General features: G+C 40.4%; 1 protein-coding gene across 1 annotated transcript in view; it reads left to right on the forward strand.

Moving 5' to 3' along the window:
- The window catches only part of LOC103514485 (myosin heavy chain, non-muscle-like), a gene marked incomplete at its 5' end in the record, with an annotated part of 67,047 nt that extends 52,934 nt beyond the window's left edge, over positions 1 to 14,113 (forward strand). Inside the window, 12 exon segments of the mRNA XM_026827444.1 lie at positions 549 to 593; positions 782 to 980; positions 2,231 to 2,406; positions 3,476 to 3,605; positions 4,165 to 4,249; positions 4,933 to 5,078; positions 5,784 to 5,973; positions 10,149 to 10,266; positions 11,250 to 11,303; positions 12,270 to 12,379; positions 13,004 to 13,155; positions 14,100 to 14,113. Coding sequence (XP_026683245.1) covers positions 549 to 593; positions 782 to 980; positions 2,231 to 2,406; positions 3,476 to 3,605; positions 4,165 to 4,249; positions 4,933 to 5,078; positions 5,784 to 5,973; positions 10,149 to 10,266; positions 11,250 to 11,303; positions 12,270 to 12,379; positions 13,004 to 13,155; positions 14,100 to 14,113 — 1,419 coding nt within the window.
- Positions 14,114 to 15,658: the final 1,545 nt, after the last annotated feature.

The following is a 15,658-nucleotide window of genomic DNA, read 5'->3' on the forward strand; positions in this document are numbered from 1 at the left end:
AAGTTTTTTAGTGACGGGGTTTCACGCTCCATTTTGGCGACGAGCTACCCGGCTACCCACATTAACCTCACCCTGAGGGGAGCCTAGGAAAGCCAACAGCACTCGATTGCCCAAATGGTCACCTATTAGGATTCAAATTTCGCCTGGGGCGTACTTTATCGGAAACGGATAAGGTTTGTTCTCCTGTCTTCCATCTCGGGACGATAAGACCTTTTTTCAATTCCCTATATCAAATACCTTCAAATTAATTATCTTACCAACCTCAGTGGTGTTCGAGTCCAATTCAAACCATGAAATACAGCGTGGTGTATTCAGCGGGAAACGACATTTGTGACAAGAATGTTAACCAGGTTTTAACATAACTACTTTGATTTTGACTTTATTATCCAGGTGAAAGTTTAACATATTGACGTTAACCAGGTTTTAACATAACTACTTTGATTGTGACTTTGTTATCCAGGTTAAAGTTCAACATATTGACGTTAACCAGGTTTTAACAATAACTACTTTGATACCTCTCAGATTTTAACATAACTTTTTTCCCTCAGGTCCATGAGCTGGAGAAGGCCAAGCGTCTGTTGGAATCTCAACTGGCGGAACAGAAAAACACCTGCCTGTAATGAAACACCTACCTCTGTGGTCGAGTTTTCAATAGTCTTAATTTGGAAGTGAAATTCCAAATTCCGATTATTAACAGGACATGACTGCTTGTCAGAGCACCTCCACAGACCGTTGTGATGTTAACCAGGTTTTAACATAACTTTTTTGATATCCCCCCCAGGTCCATGAGCTAGAGAAGGCCAAGCGTCTGTTGGAATCTCAACTGGCGGAACAGAAAGCTCAGAATGAAGAACTAGAAGATGAACTGCAGATCACAGAGGATGCCAAGCTCAGATTAGAAGTCAACATGCAAGCATTGAGAACACAATTCGAGAGAGACCTCACCCTGAAAGAAGAACAAGCAGAGGAGAAGAGAAAAGGTAAGACAAGAGAGGGAGAAATTGGGGGCGCGGTTGGTCCAGTGGTAACGCGCTTGCTTGCCATGCAGAAGGTCCCGGGTTCGAATCCCACCATCGACAAAAATTTGTACTCGTTTTTCGATTGCAAATATTTCAACGGGTTACTTTCTGGTGTTCTCGTGTTGACCCAGCACCTAAATGGGAAGTATTGTGCCCCTTCTCGCCCATCTGACGAAAGGCAAACTACGGGATGGGCATAACAAGAGAAAAGAGAAAAAATAAGTAAAAGGAAATGATAAATGCAGACAGTTAAAGCGAGAATTGTGAATCATTTGTGGCAAAGTAGTATAATTATTCCGGCAGCCCGAGTCCGGGGAATGATACTTCCAAGATCGAAGGCCAGTTGAAACCTTTCTACAGATACGTATAAATAGGGGCCTTCTAGGGGCCGTATTTATATTCTATAAATGTAAATATATTCTATAAATATAAATACGGCCTCTAGAACGGATTCGAACCCTCGACCTTGGCGAAATGGAGAAGTGGCGAATTGAAGAGGTATGTTAAAGTGAATTATGTACATTTACTTATTTCAATGTTGGACAAGGTTGAAATATGTATCGGGTTGCTTCCTTCGAGTTATATTATTGATAGGAGTAATAATAAGGGAGGACTCACCAGAGGATTTTCAGCACACATAAACACTCTTCAGCTCACACACTTCGACTCCCATGAATCATGGGTCTGTCACATCCAAAAGCTCCCAGAACTGCTGACATCATTATTATGTCGATCTATTGTGTATTTTGCAAGTTACTGGGTAGCTCCGGTGACAGTAAAGAGCCTCTTCACAACTTTTCTGATTATCACATCATTACTTAGTACCTTCTTTACTATCAATCAAAAAATCCAATCAAATCATGAATCTTTGTGTTAAAGCAGAGAGAGCTTTCTCACAACTTTGTGGGTATCACAGTATTACAAGTCTTTCATTTACTCAATCATCATATATTTTTTTTTATTATTATTATTATCGCTCGTCTCTTCGACTTGTAATGCCGCCACTGGTCGCTACTCAATTAAAGTAGCTACTCAGTTGTCCTCATGAGGCTGAGTGTAGCCCGAATTCCAAGCACAGAGCCGAAAAAAACCTCGGCCCCACCGGGAATCGAACCCGGACCTCCTGCGTGCAAGCCTAGTGTGATACCCACTCGGCCACGGAGTTAGCTTATCTTCTTTACTATTTTTTTCCTATTTATTATCAATCTTAGGTCTTGCCAAGCAGTTACGAGAGGTAGAGGCGGAATTAGATGATGAACGTAAACAGAAGGCAGCCGCTCTAGCGTCGAGAAAGAAATATGAAGCCGACTACAAGGATATGGAACAGCAGCTCGAGATGAACAATAAACTCAAGGAGGATGCCTTGAAACAACTCAAGAAACTACAGGTAAATTAACGTTTGAAATGAAGGGACAGTAACTTGTACAATTCAGAAAAGTTTGGTTGTATTTTTTACAACTCAAGAAACTACAGGTAAATCAACGTTTGAAATGAAGGGACAGTAACTTGTACAATTCAGAAAAATTTGGTTGTATTTTTTTATTTATTTAGATATGTTTCGCCTGCGAAGGCATCTTCAGTAATACAATCATTAACATTTCTATAAAATTAACCTTTCTTTAATGGGTTTAGCGTTACTTTATAATTGCCAATTTTTTTTTTTTAGGTTTGACAGAGGGAACTGTAACTGCTGTGGTCTTATCGTCCCGAAATCGAAGAGAGAAGAAAGACAGGATAGGAGAAAGCCAGCCGTTCCGAGAACGAACATTATTCATCAGGATAAAATCCGGCCCGGGCGGGAATCGAACCCGCGGCCTAGCGCTTACAAGGCAGACGCACTACCAACTAAGCTAACTAGGCTGGCACCAAGTTTTTTAGTGACGGGGGTTTTACGCTCCATTTTGGCGACGAGCTACCCTCCTACCCACATTAACCTCACCCTGAGGGGGGCCTAGGAAAGCCAACAGCACGCGATTGCCTAGATGATCACCTATTAGGATTCAAATTCCGCCCGGGGCGTACTTTATCGGAAACGGATAGGGTTTGTTTTCCTGTCTTCGATCTCGGGACGATAAACTTTATCGGAAACGGATAGGGTTTGTTCTCCTGTCTTCGATCTCGGGACGATAAACTTTATCGGAAACGGATAGGGTTTGTTCTCCTGTCTTCGATCTCGGGACGATAAGACTTTTTTATTTTCAATTCCCTATATCAAATACCTTCAAATTAATAATCTTACCAACCTCAGTGGTGCTCGAGTCCAATTCAAACCATGAAATACAGCGTGGTGTATTCAGCGGGAAACGACATTTGTGACCAGCAGTTTGCTTACCACAGTTAAAATTCCTTAGTTTCTGCTCTTATTGTGCTCTAACTAGAAGCGAACGCGAAGAAGAACAAATAAAAAGGAAATATTTTGGGCTTATTAATTTACTTCCTCTCTATTGTCCCTCCAGGCTCAGTTGAAGGAAGCATCGCGCGATGCCGAGGAGGCTCGTGCCGGTAGAGAAGAATTAGCGGCGGCTCAGAAGGAAACTGAGCGGCGGCTCAAGAGCCTGGAGGCCGAGCTGGCTCAATTACAAGAAGGTAAGTTTATATCTATTAGCGGCGGCTCAAGAGCCTGGAAGCCGAGCTGGCTCAATTACAAGAAGGTGTAAGTTTTTTTTTAGAACGTCTTATGACTTTTTTTTTAAATCAGCTTTTTAAATTTTGGGAATTCTAATTTAACTAAATTTCCACATATAAATGTTTTACAATTTTACCTTTTGTGTGTGTCAATGTGAAGAATTGACCCCTATTGGTCAATTCTTCACATTGGCTTACTTGACTCATATCCTATAATCCCGAGGGGGACGTAGAGCCTCAACAAAGGAACGTCAACGGATTCGATTTTGTGCCATCGACTTGATCTCTCCCCAAGTTTTGTTTTCCTCGGCTATTTCTTGGTCTATGGTCCATGACCAGGTCTTCTAGGGAGGCCTGGTCTACGTTTTCCGTGGGGGGTTCAATAAGGCTTCTTACCTTTAACAACCTCTTGTGTGTATCGCCTACGTGAACTTTCAGAATGGACTGTGATCCGCCATTAATAACAGAGCTTTTAGTTGGCACAACAATTTATTTTATTCCATGTTTACCTGGGTTTCAGATTTGGCGGCATCAGAGAGAGCCAAGAGAGCGGCAGAGTCGGAACGAGACGAAATGTCGGAAGAAATTAGCGGCCATAATAACAGGTGAGATTTCAAGTCCGTAATTAAAATTAATCTAATGTATAAAAATGAATGTTTGTTTGTTCGAACTTGATGCCTGGCCAAACCGCTCATCCGATTGCTATGAAACTTTGTCAACTTATTGCTTGCACTCCCGTGAAGGTTATAGGCTATTTTCCGGTTCGTTTTTGTTAAACTATACGCCGAGCGAGACCACTAAATGGGTGAGTGACATGAACGGCCATGCCTTTAAGGACTTACTAGATGGATTTCGGCTAGTTAGTTATAAATTATAACAATGCTTAGCTGCTATCTCCTCTGGCTTGATTGTTAAACAAATATCTTTTTGAGCTAATTAAAAAAGGATTTATGAGAAAAAAGAGCTCACATGGACCGAATGGATGCTTAGCTGCTATCTCCTCTGGCTTGATTGTTAAACAAATATCTTTTTGAGCTAATTAAAAAAGGATTTATGAGAAAAAAGAGCTCACATGGACCGAATGGCAAAATAGAGCTGAATGGAAAAAGCTGACTAGAATTTGGGGTCGAGTGCATCAGGTACCACATAATATGTCTTCTGATGAAGTTTTTTGCAAGTCGAAGCGTTTACGTCTTTCTGTGAGTTTAATTACAGTTAGTTCGTTAGTTGTAAAGTAATATCTTTAAGAGGTAATCGCTAATCTGTCTTTATTTTCAACTATCCACAGAGGCACATTGCTGGCAGATGAGAAGCGAAGGTTGGAGGCTCGAATCTCGGCGCTGGAAGAAGAATTAGAAGAAGAACAAAGCAACATGGAAATCTACATGGAGAAACAGAGAAAGTCACAGCTCACCATCGAGCAACTCAATACCGGTAAGAACGAGACACCTGCCTGTAATGAAACACCTACCTCTGTGACCGAGTTTTCAATAGTCTTAATTTGGAAGTGAAATTCCAAATTCCGATTATTAACAGGACATGACTGCTTGTCAGAGCACCTCCACAGAATTGGCTGTGCTGACTCCCCAATATGCCCATTATGCTCACATCAATCACCCATGAATGCAGCACACTTAATTACTTGCCCTGCCGTGGAAGCCAGCAATGATACCTATTGTAGGAAAATATTGGGACGCGCGTAGGAAAATGACATAATAATCAATTCCTTTGCATTAGTAAACAACAACAACAATTTGGAAGTGCGGGGTTTGAATCCCGAGTGGGACGGAAATTTTCTGGATGTCTTTAACTTTAAAATTTTAACCGAGTGGTCAAGAGGATTATCTCAATCCGGAGGTGCTAGGTTGGGATTGGGATAACTCAATCCGGAGGTGAAGGCCGGAGCGGAAGTTCTCTGATTGTAATAGAAAGGAAATTTTTTGGATGTTATTCGGGGTGCACTCAGCCTTGTGAGGACAAAAGAGTAGCTGCTTTAATGAAGTGGGGACCAGTAACGACATGACCCGTGTAAAAAAACTTGAAATATGGAAATTGATCAAAGGAAACACTTTGTAATTTAATACTGTAATCGCAAAAAGTTGTGAAAATTCATCATTCATGATTTGTTTTGTTCCTCAGATTTGCTCGCGGAGCGGTCACAAACGCAGAAGTTGGAATCCAACCGCATGCTTATTGAACGTCAAAACAAGGAACTCAAAGCTAAGCTGGCTGAACTGGAGACCTCACAGCGTACCAAGACCAAGGCCACGATCAATGCTCTGGAAACCAAGATTAGCAATCTGGAGGAACAACTGGAGACAGAAGTCAAGTGAGTAATAATTAAGAAATTCAATTTAATTAATTAATTTATTAATTCATTGATTTGATAGATGAATTAAAAAAAGACATTTCTTCGCCACTTTTATTTTGGGGCAATGAAACAACTAGGCATCAGACTCATGTGGTCTTTGCCGTAGCATGCCCCCATCCCGTAGTACGTCCCTCATAAGTCATAAGAGAGGCCAGAAAAGATACCAATCACGCACAACTTCGCTTTACCTCAGTGATCTATTGGGAACTGTTGCATTCAATGTGCTGCCACTGTGGAGTAGGAATTTTAAGTCTCCGTTTAAAAGATAAAAGTAGCCAGCCTAGTTAGCTTGGTTGGTAGTGCGTCTACCTTGTAAGCGCTAGGCCGCGGGTTCGATTTCCGCCCGGGGCGGATTTTATCCTGATGGGATAATGTTCGTTTTTATAATCCAACGTGTTGTTATTCTATTTTCAGACGCGGAGGTCCAGGTATAGGTCTGAGTTCATCGCGTGTGCTGGGCGGAACCAAGCGTAGTTCAGTGGCTAATGCCGAGGATTCTGTCATTATTTATACTCTGGTGCTATCATTTACAATCCAACGTGTTGTTATTCTATTTTCAGACGCGGAGGTCCAGGTATAGGTCTGAGTTCATCGCGTGTGCTGAGCGGAACCAAGCGTAGTTCAGTGGCTAATGCCGAGGATTCTGTCATTATTTATACTCTGGTGCTATCATTTACAATCCAACGTGTTGTTATTCTATTTTCAGACGCGGAGGTCCAGGTATAGGTCTGAGTTCATCGCGTGTGCTGGGCGGAGCCAAGCGTAGTTCAGTGGCTAATGCCGAGGATTCTGCCATTATTTATACTCTGGTGCTATCATTTACAATCCAACGTGTTGTTATTCTATTTTCAGACGCGGAGGTCCAGGTATAGGTCTGAGTTAAAAGTTTGTTTAGCCAAAACCAGTTGGCCTCAAAGCGATCACTCTAAAGCTGATTGAGAGGCCGACGACAAACGCCCGACCATCTGAAATGGGAAAAGGCGAAGAAGAAGATCAAAATATAAATTTCATTTTACCTCTATTGCTGTCGGAGATAAAGGAGAGTGAGAACTGTGCTATTTTCCTACCCTTTTTATATTTTGAGCACTTCTAGGCCACAGGGGTGGACTTATCATGCCGATAGTTTAATAACTGAATCGTTCCCAAGAAGAAGGGTCTATGTCGTCATGTTGACGGAGCCTTTTTTGATATTGTAAACGAGGCTTTATTCACTTCACCAGACACTTGGCGGTAATTTTCAAAAATTTAAAAGTTTAACATATTGACGTTAACCAGGTTTTAAAATAACTACTTTGATTGTGACTTTGTTATCCAGGTTAAAGTTTAACATATTGACGTTATCCAGGTTTTAACATAACTACTTTGATTGTGACTTTATTATCCAGGTTAAAGTTCAACATATTGACGTTAACCAGGTTTTAACATAACTACTTTGATTGTGACTTTGTTATCCAGGTTAAAGTTTAACATATTGACGTTAACCAGGTTTTAACAATAACTACTTTGATACCCCTCAGATTTTAACATAACTTTTTTCCCTCAGGTCCATGAGCTGGAGAAGGCCAAGCGTCTGTTGGAATCTCAACTGGCGGAACAGAAAGCTCAGAATGAAGAACTAGAAGATGAACTACAGATCACAGAGGATGCCAAGCTCAGATTAGAAGTCAATATGCAAGCATTAAGAACACAATTCGAGAGAGACCTCACCTTGAAAGAAGAACAAGCAGAGGAGAAGAGAAAAGGTAAGAACAAGAGAAGAAAGAAAAGAAAATGTCAAAAAAGATTAAGAAATAAGGATAATTAAAGAGAAAAGAGGAAATAAGAGAGGAAAGTAATCAGTTTAGAAGTCAACATGCAAGCATTGAGAACACAATTCGAGAGAGATCTAGCCTTAAGATACCATGTTTTACTTACAGTATATTACACGATGCATGGTTTACCTTTTGTGAAAGGTTTACCTTTCATGAAAGGTTTACCTTTTGTGTGTGTCAATGTGAAGAATTGACCAATAGGGGTCAATTCTTCACATTGACTTACTTGACATATGTTCTATAATCCCGAGGGGGACGTGGAGCCTCAACAAAGGAACGCCAACGGATTCAATTTTGTGCCATCGACTTGATCTCTCTCCAAGCTTTGTTTTCCTCGACTATTTCTTGCTCTAAGGTCCGTGGCCAGGTCTTCTAGGGAGGCCTGGTCTACGTTTTCCTTGGGGGTTCAATGAACTTTCAGAATGGACTGTGATTCGCCATTAATAACAGAGCTTTTAGTTGGCACAACAATTTATTTTATTCCATGTTTCCCTTGGTTTCAGATTTGGCGGCATCAGAGAAAGCCAAGAGAGCGGCAGAGTCGGAACGAGACGAAATGTCGGAAGAAATTAGCGGCCATAATAACAGGTGAGATTTCAAGTCCGTAATTAAAATTAATTAGTCATAAATTATAACAATGCTTAGCTGCTATCTCCTCTGGCTTGATTGTTAAACAAATATCTTTTTGAGCTAATTAAAAAAAGATTTATGAGAAAAAAAGAGCTCACATGGACCGAATGGCAGAATAGAGCTGAATGGAAAAAGCTGACTAGAATTTGGGGTCGAGTGGATCAGGTACCACATAATATGTCTTCTGATGAAGTTTTTCGCAATTCGAAGCGTTTACCTCTTGAGTTTAATTACAGTTAGTTCGTTAGTTGTAAAGTAATATCTTTAAGAAGTAATCGCTAATCTGTCTTTATTTTGAACTATCCACAGAGGCACATTGCTGGCAGATGAGAAGCGAAGGTTGGAGGCTCGAATCTCGGCGCTGGAAGAAGAATTAGACAAAATAGAGCTGAATGGAAAAAGCTGACTAGAATTTGGGGTCGAGTGCATCAGGTACCACATAATATGTCTTCTGATGAAGTTTTTTGCAAGTCGAAGCGTTTACGTCTTTCTGTGAGTTTAATTACAGTTAGTTCGTTAGTTGTAAAGTAATATCTTTAAGAGGTAATCGCTAATCTGTCTTTATTTTGAACTATCCACAGCGCAAGTCGAAGCGTTTACCTCTTGAGTTTAATTACAGTTAGTTCGTTAGTTGTAAAGTAATATCTTTAAGAGGTAATCGCTAATCTGTCTTTATTTTGAACCATCCACAGAGGCACATTTTAGTTCGTTAGTTGTAAAGTAATATCTTTAAGAGGTAATCGCTAATCTGTCTTTATTTTCAACTATCCACAGAGGCACATTGCTGGCAGATGAGAAGCGAAGGTTGGAGGCTCGAATCTCGGCGCTGGAAGAAGAATTAGAAGAAGAACAAAGCAACATGGAAATCTACATGGAGAAACAGAGAAAGTCACAGCTCACCATCGAGCAACTCAATACCGGTAAGAACGAGACACCTGCCTGTAATGAAACACCTACCTCTGTGACCGAGTTTTCAATAGTCTTAATTTGGAAGTGAAATTCCAAATTCCGATTATTAACAGGACATGACTGCTTGTCAGAGCACCTCAGGACATGACTGCTTGTCAGAGCACAGAATTGGCTGTGCTGACTCCCCAATATGCCCATTATGCTCACATCAATCACCCATGAATGCAGCACACTTAATTACTTGCCCTGCCGTGGAAGCCAGCAATGATATTGTAGGAAAATATTGGGACGCGCGTAGGAAAATGACATAATAATCAATTCCTTTGCATTAGTAAACAACAACAACAACAATTTGGAAGTGCTGAGTTCGATTCCCGAGTGGGACGGAAATTTTCTGGATGTCTTTAACTTTAAAATTTTAACCGAGTGGTCAAGAGGACTGACTCAATCCGGAGGTGCTAGGTTCGATTCTCGGCCGGAGCGGAAGTTCTCTGATTGTAATAGAAAGGAAATTTTCTGGATGTTATTCGGGGTGCACTCAGCCTTGTGAGAACAATAGAGTAGCTACTTTAATGAAGTGGGGACCAGTGACGACATGACCCGTGTAAAAAAACTTGTGGAAATATGGAAATTGATCAAAGGAAACACTTTGTAATTTAATACTGTAATCGCAAAAAGTTGTGAAAATTCTTCATTCATGATTTGTTTTGTTCCACAGATTTGCTCGCGGAGCGGTCACAAACGCAGAAGTTGGAATCCAACCGCATGCTTATTGAACGTCAGGGAGAGATTGCTTCAACAGAAGGCCAACAGGAAGTTAGACAAGAAGACCAAGGAATTCCTGATTCAGTTAGAGGATGAGAGGAGACATGCCGATCAATACAAGGAACAAGTCGAAAAGGTATTTAAATAATTATCGTTTACTCTGTTAAATTTAACCTTTTTGACCGAAAAGGTTCAAGTTTTACCCCAACTTTACTCTCCTGTACCATCGTAGCAACACACTTTATACCCAATAAACTAGACTTTATTGGGACTGCTGACAAAAAGGGACTTCTCAATCCTACGTTGGCGGTCTAAATGAACTTATTGTAAGTGTAACTTTATCCTAAACAGGTAAGGTAGTTTATTTGTTAAAAGCCGACATGTTTCGGAGGCGCTCCCTCCATCATCAGGGCTACAGGAAATTTAACCTTTTTGACCGGAAAGGTTCAAGTTTTACCCCAACATTACTCTCCTGTACCATCGTAGCAACACACTTTATACCCAATAAACGAGACTTTATTGAGACTGCTGACAAAAAGGGACTTCTCCAATCCTACGTTGGCAGTCTAAATGAACTTATTGTAAGTGTAACTTTATCCTAAACAGGTAAGGTTCGTTCTAGGAACGGTTGGCTTTCTCCTAACCTGTACTTGTCTCTTCGATTTCGGGACGAGAAGACCTCCGTTCTTACAGTTCCTCTTATCAAATCTCTTGGAAAAACAAAAATCTTGAACGCCTTACAACAACAACCAACCAACAACTTTTTTTTTTCAATTCCCTATATCAAATACCTTCAAATTAATAATCTTACCAACCTCAGTGGTGTTCGAGTCCAATTCAAACCATGAAATACAGCGTGGTGTATTCAGCGGGAAACGACATTTGTGACAAGCAATTTGCTCAACACAGTTAAAATTCCTTAGTTTCTGCTCTTATTGTGCTCTAACTAGAAGCGAACGCGAAGAAGAACAAATAAAAAGGAGATATTTTGGCAACCAACAACAATAACAACAACAACAACAACAACAACAACAACAACCAACCAACCAACAACAACGACAACCAACCAACAACAACGACAACCAACCAACAACAACAACAACAATTTTCTATTTCCAGGTGAACACCCGAGTGAAGACCCTGAAGAGACAACTGGATGAAACTGAAGAGGAAATATCCAGTCCCCTCTAGGCTCAGTTGAAGGAAGCATCGCGCGATGCTGAGGAGGCTCGGGCCGGTAGAGAAGAATTAGCGGCGGCTCAGAAGGAAACTGAGCGGCGGCTCAAGAGCCTGGAGGCCGAGCTGGCTCAATTACAAGAAGGTAAGTTTATATCTATTAGCGGCGGTTCAGAATGAAACTGAGCGGCGGCTCAAGAGCCTGGAGGCCGAGCTGGCTCAATTACAAGAAGGTAAGTTTATATCTATTAGCGGCGGCTCAAGAGGTCATTTGGTCATGTTAACGAAGACCGATCACTTGGTAATCTTGGTATGGAATATTGCCAGATTATAAGTCTCTCTGCCTTATCGTGTGTTCCCACCTTTAGTGTTTATTTTGTTTATTGTTTCTATACAAACGAGTGAATTTATTAGGAGGTACTTAAAAAGTTTTCAAAATTAGCCTGCCTAGAGTGCCTAGTGTTAGGTAAATATCCGACTTTGTAATTCTTGTAATCTTTGTAAGACGTGAAAGCAATATGTTGTCTTGAGACTGGTAGTTTGGTACTCGCCTTGTATACCGACAGTCACGGGTTCGAACCACTTGGACGGGAAAAATCATAGAAAAAATATTTCTGATCTTTTCTACACACTTGTTACTATTTTGGGGGTCCTTTTCTTTGGTGCTTGTTAAATCTTTATGGACTTTGTGAATGAAGAACCTTTATAAAGAAAGTGATCTACGAGTATTACGAGAGTCCAATTATCTCGCGTCAATGACGAGATTCGAACCCGCGAACCCTGTGTTGTCAGTCCTCTTCAGTTTTTAGGTTTATGTTATTATTTTTTCTTATTAACTACATACATATTTTCCATTTTTTTAATTAACAAATAATTTTTTTAAGTGCATTTGTGGTTTTTTTACGACATTCCTTTAAACATTTATTTATTAACATGTTAGGGATCCCATTATTATTTATTTAAATATCCAGAGAGCGCGGTCTGAGAAGAAAAGCACAGCGCGATCTGGAGGATATGCTAGAGAACTACGAGACCATGTCCCGCGAGAATACCAACCTCAAGAATAAACTCAGGTAAGATTTTGCGTGCTACCTAACCCGTTTTTAATTTGTCTGTTTTGCCATAACTCTCGAACGGTTTATCCGATTTGATGAAATTTGAACAACTTGTTATACACCTATAGGACAATTGAAGCGTGCTATTACGTAACGTTTTAATCCATTCCCCTCGATATTATTATTATTATTATTATTATTATTATTATATGCTACCTAACCCGTTTTGAATTTGTCTGTTTTGCCATAACTCTCGAACGGTTTATCCGATATTGATGAAATTTGAACAACTTGTTATACACCTATAGGACTATTGAAGCGTGCAATTACGTAACGTTTTAAGTTCCATTCCCCTCGATATTATTATTTACTAGCTGAATTCCGTCGCTTCGCTCCGGAATCCCGCTAGTTCATCCCGAGGCATGGCCAAACTTGTAGAAAAGGCATGGCCATAGAAAAATATTCAAATATGGAAATTGATTGCAAAGGAGGCATTAGTATAATGCTGTGATATCCACAAAAGTTGTGAAAAGCCCTGCTTTACAACAAAGAATTTTCGATTTGATTTATTTTGTATTTGCTTTTTTAAAAGTAAAAGTATGTATAATTTTATTTATGATCCAACGTGTTGTTTATTTTCAGACGCGGAGGTCCAGGTATAGGTCTGAGTTCATCGCGTGTGCTGGGCGGAACCAAGCGTAGTTCAGTGGCTAATGCCGAGGTTTTACGCTCCATTTTGGTGACGAGCTACCCGGCTACTCACTTTAACCTCACCCTCGAGGGGGGCCTCGATTGCCCAGATGGTCACCTATTAGGATTCAAATTCCGCCCGGGGCGTACTTTATCGGAAACGGATAGGGTTTGTTCTCCTGTCTTCGATTTCGGGACGATAAGACCTTTTTTTTGCCAGCCTAGTTAGCTTAGTTGGTAGTGCGTCTGCCTTATAAGCGCTAGGCCGCGGGTTCGATTCCCGCCCGGGGCGGATTTTATCTTTAACCTTTTTGACCGAAAAGGTTCAAGTTTTACCCCAACATTACTCTGTACCATCGTAGCAACACACTTTATACCCAATAAACGAGCAACACACTTTATACCCAATAAACGAGACTTTATTGAGACTGCTGACAAAAAGGGACTTCTCAATCCTACGTTGGCGGTCTAAATGAACTTATTGTAAGTGTAACTTTATCCTAAACAGGTAAGGCGCTCTATGACTTTGAAACATCACCCAAGTAAGCGCAACTGATCTATTTAAGTTTTTGAGCCCCTGCTCCAACCACCTGCTGTAGAACAATCTATAGCTCCAGCATTATGAGTACGTTACCCTCTGAAAAGACCTCAGACAGCCTAGTTAGCTTGAAAGGTATCACGTCTGTCTTGTAAGCGCTAGGTTGCGGGTTTGTTTTCCGCCCAGGCTGGCTTTCTCATATCCTGTCCTCCTTCTCTCTTCGATTTCGGGACGTTAAGACCTCCGTTGTTACAGTTCCCTCTAACAAACCTCTTAAAAAAGCTCTTGAGAAATGGGACTACCTAGTTAACCTCATTTGATTTCGGTGAAAGTAAAGTAGTGTCGATTAACTTGGATCTAATTCTGGTTTGCAAGGAGTCTGGGTAGTCGTCCTCTATGCCAAAGGTTCCTGGTTCAATTCGCCAAGCTACCGTGTTTGCCTCGGATGAATACTTGCCATGGCTTCATTCTGGTCTGGAATTATTTGCTAACATTTGTCTTGCCTTTCAGCATCCAGCTTCTAACAATCTTCTCTTCAATATTAATTATAATACCCACGTGACGCCAGTATTGTACTCGAGACCAGTAACTAAATGGATTTTTTTCTGAAACTGTGGTCCCTTGCAGAATACAATTAATACAGACTATTCTAAACTACTAATCCCCCTTTCTGTCAACATAAACTTTTGAATTTTGTTTCTATCGCTAATTTCAATTATTGTAGAATAGTTAAACCTTCAACATATTATTTATTTACAAAGACTCACCTCTGTAATGTAGTTATGGACTTTGCAATCTAAGTCGTAAGACCAATTGTGGCTTTGCTTTTTGGTCCGTGACAAATTGTTAGCTTAACCACCCTGTTAAGCCTGTAGTCAGGCAAATCAAATGGAAATTACCAGCCTGTTAGCTTAACAGCCAAGTAAAAAAGCACATGGAAATCGGGATCTTAATTATAATACCCACGTGAGGCCAGTATTGTACTCGAGACCAGTAACTAGATGGAATTTTTTCTGAAACTGTGGTCCCTTGCAGAATACAATTAATACAGACCATTCTAAACTACTAATCCCCCTTTCTGTCAACATAAACTTTTGAATTTTGTTTCTATTGCTAGTTTTACTTGTAGACTAGTTAACCCTTCAACATATTTATTTACAAAGACTCACCTCTGTAATGTAGTTATGGACTTTGCAATCCAAGTCGTAAGACCAATTGTGGCTTTGCTTTTTGGTCCCTGACAAATTTTTAGCTTAACCGCCCTGTTAAGCCTGTACAAATCAAATGGAAATTACCAGCCTGTTAGCTTAACCGCCCTGTTAAGCCTGTACAAATCAAATGGAAATTACCAGCCTGTTAGCTTAACAGCCAAGTAAAAAAGCACATGGAAATCGGCAGCCTGTTACCTTAAAAGCTCTCATCTAGGGACCAGGTAGTTTGTGTTTTCCATTAGATTTCTTACCTGAAATCCACTCTGTTTTTCTGTTTCTTCAGGACTGTAGACACCGGCAAAGGTACTTCCTTGATCCACTCTAAATCAAGCTTGAATCCAACCTGAATCTGGCTTGAATCAAGCTGGTATTACTCGTATCCAACTTGATTATTGTCTGTTTGACATCATGGTTGAAAATTCAATCAAGCTGGTGGAGATTCTCTACTAGAGAATCAATCAAGCTGGTAGCGAATTCAATCAAGCTGGTAGCGAATTCAATCAAGCTGGTAGCAAAGTCAATCAAACTGGTCGATCAAATTTGTCCATGCAGAACTTGGATGGAGCTTCTTTTTCGGTCTTGAAATATTAAGACAAATGAAGGTTCGTTCTTTGGTTTTGAATGAATCCATCAAATATCTGGTAGCGAATTCAATCAAGCTGGTAGCAAATTCAATCAAACTGGTCGATCAAATTTGTCCATGGAGAACTTGGATGGAGCTTCTTTTTCGGTCTTGAAATATTAAGACAAATGAAGGTTCGTTCTTTGGTTTTGAATGAATCCATCAAATATACACTGGTTCTTAGAGCCTTTTATTTCCATCATAAGCTTATGGCTAATAGATACTTCAAGCTTGTG

The sequence above is a fragment of the Diaphorina citri genome, unplaced genomic scaffold (genome assembly GCF_000475195.1).
Source record: "Diaphorina citri unplaced genomic scaffold, Diaci psyllid genome assembly version 1.1 scaffold1152, whole genome shotgun sequence".
Classification (NCBI taxonomy): domain Eukaryota; kingdom Metazoa; phylum Arthropoda; class Insecta; order Hemiptera; family Psyllidae; genus Diaphorina; species Diaphorina citri.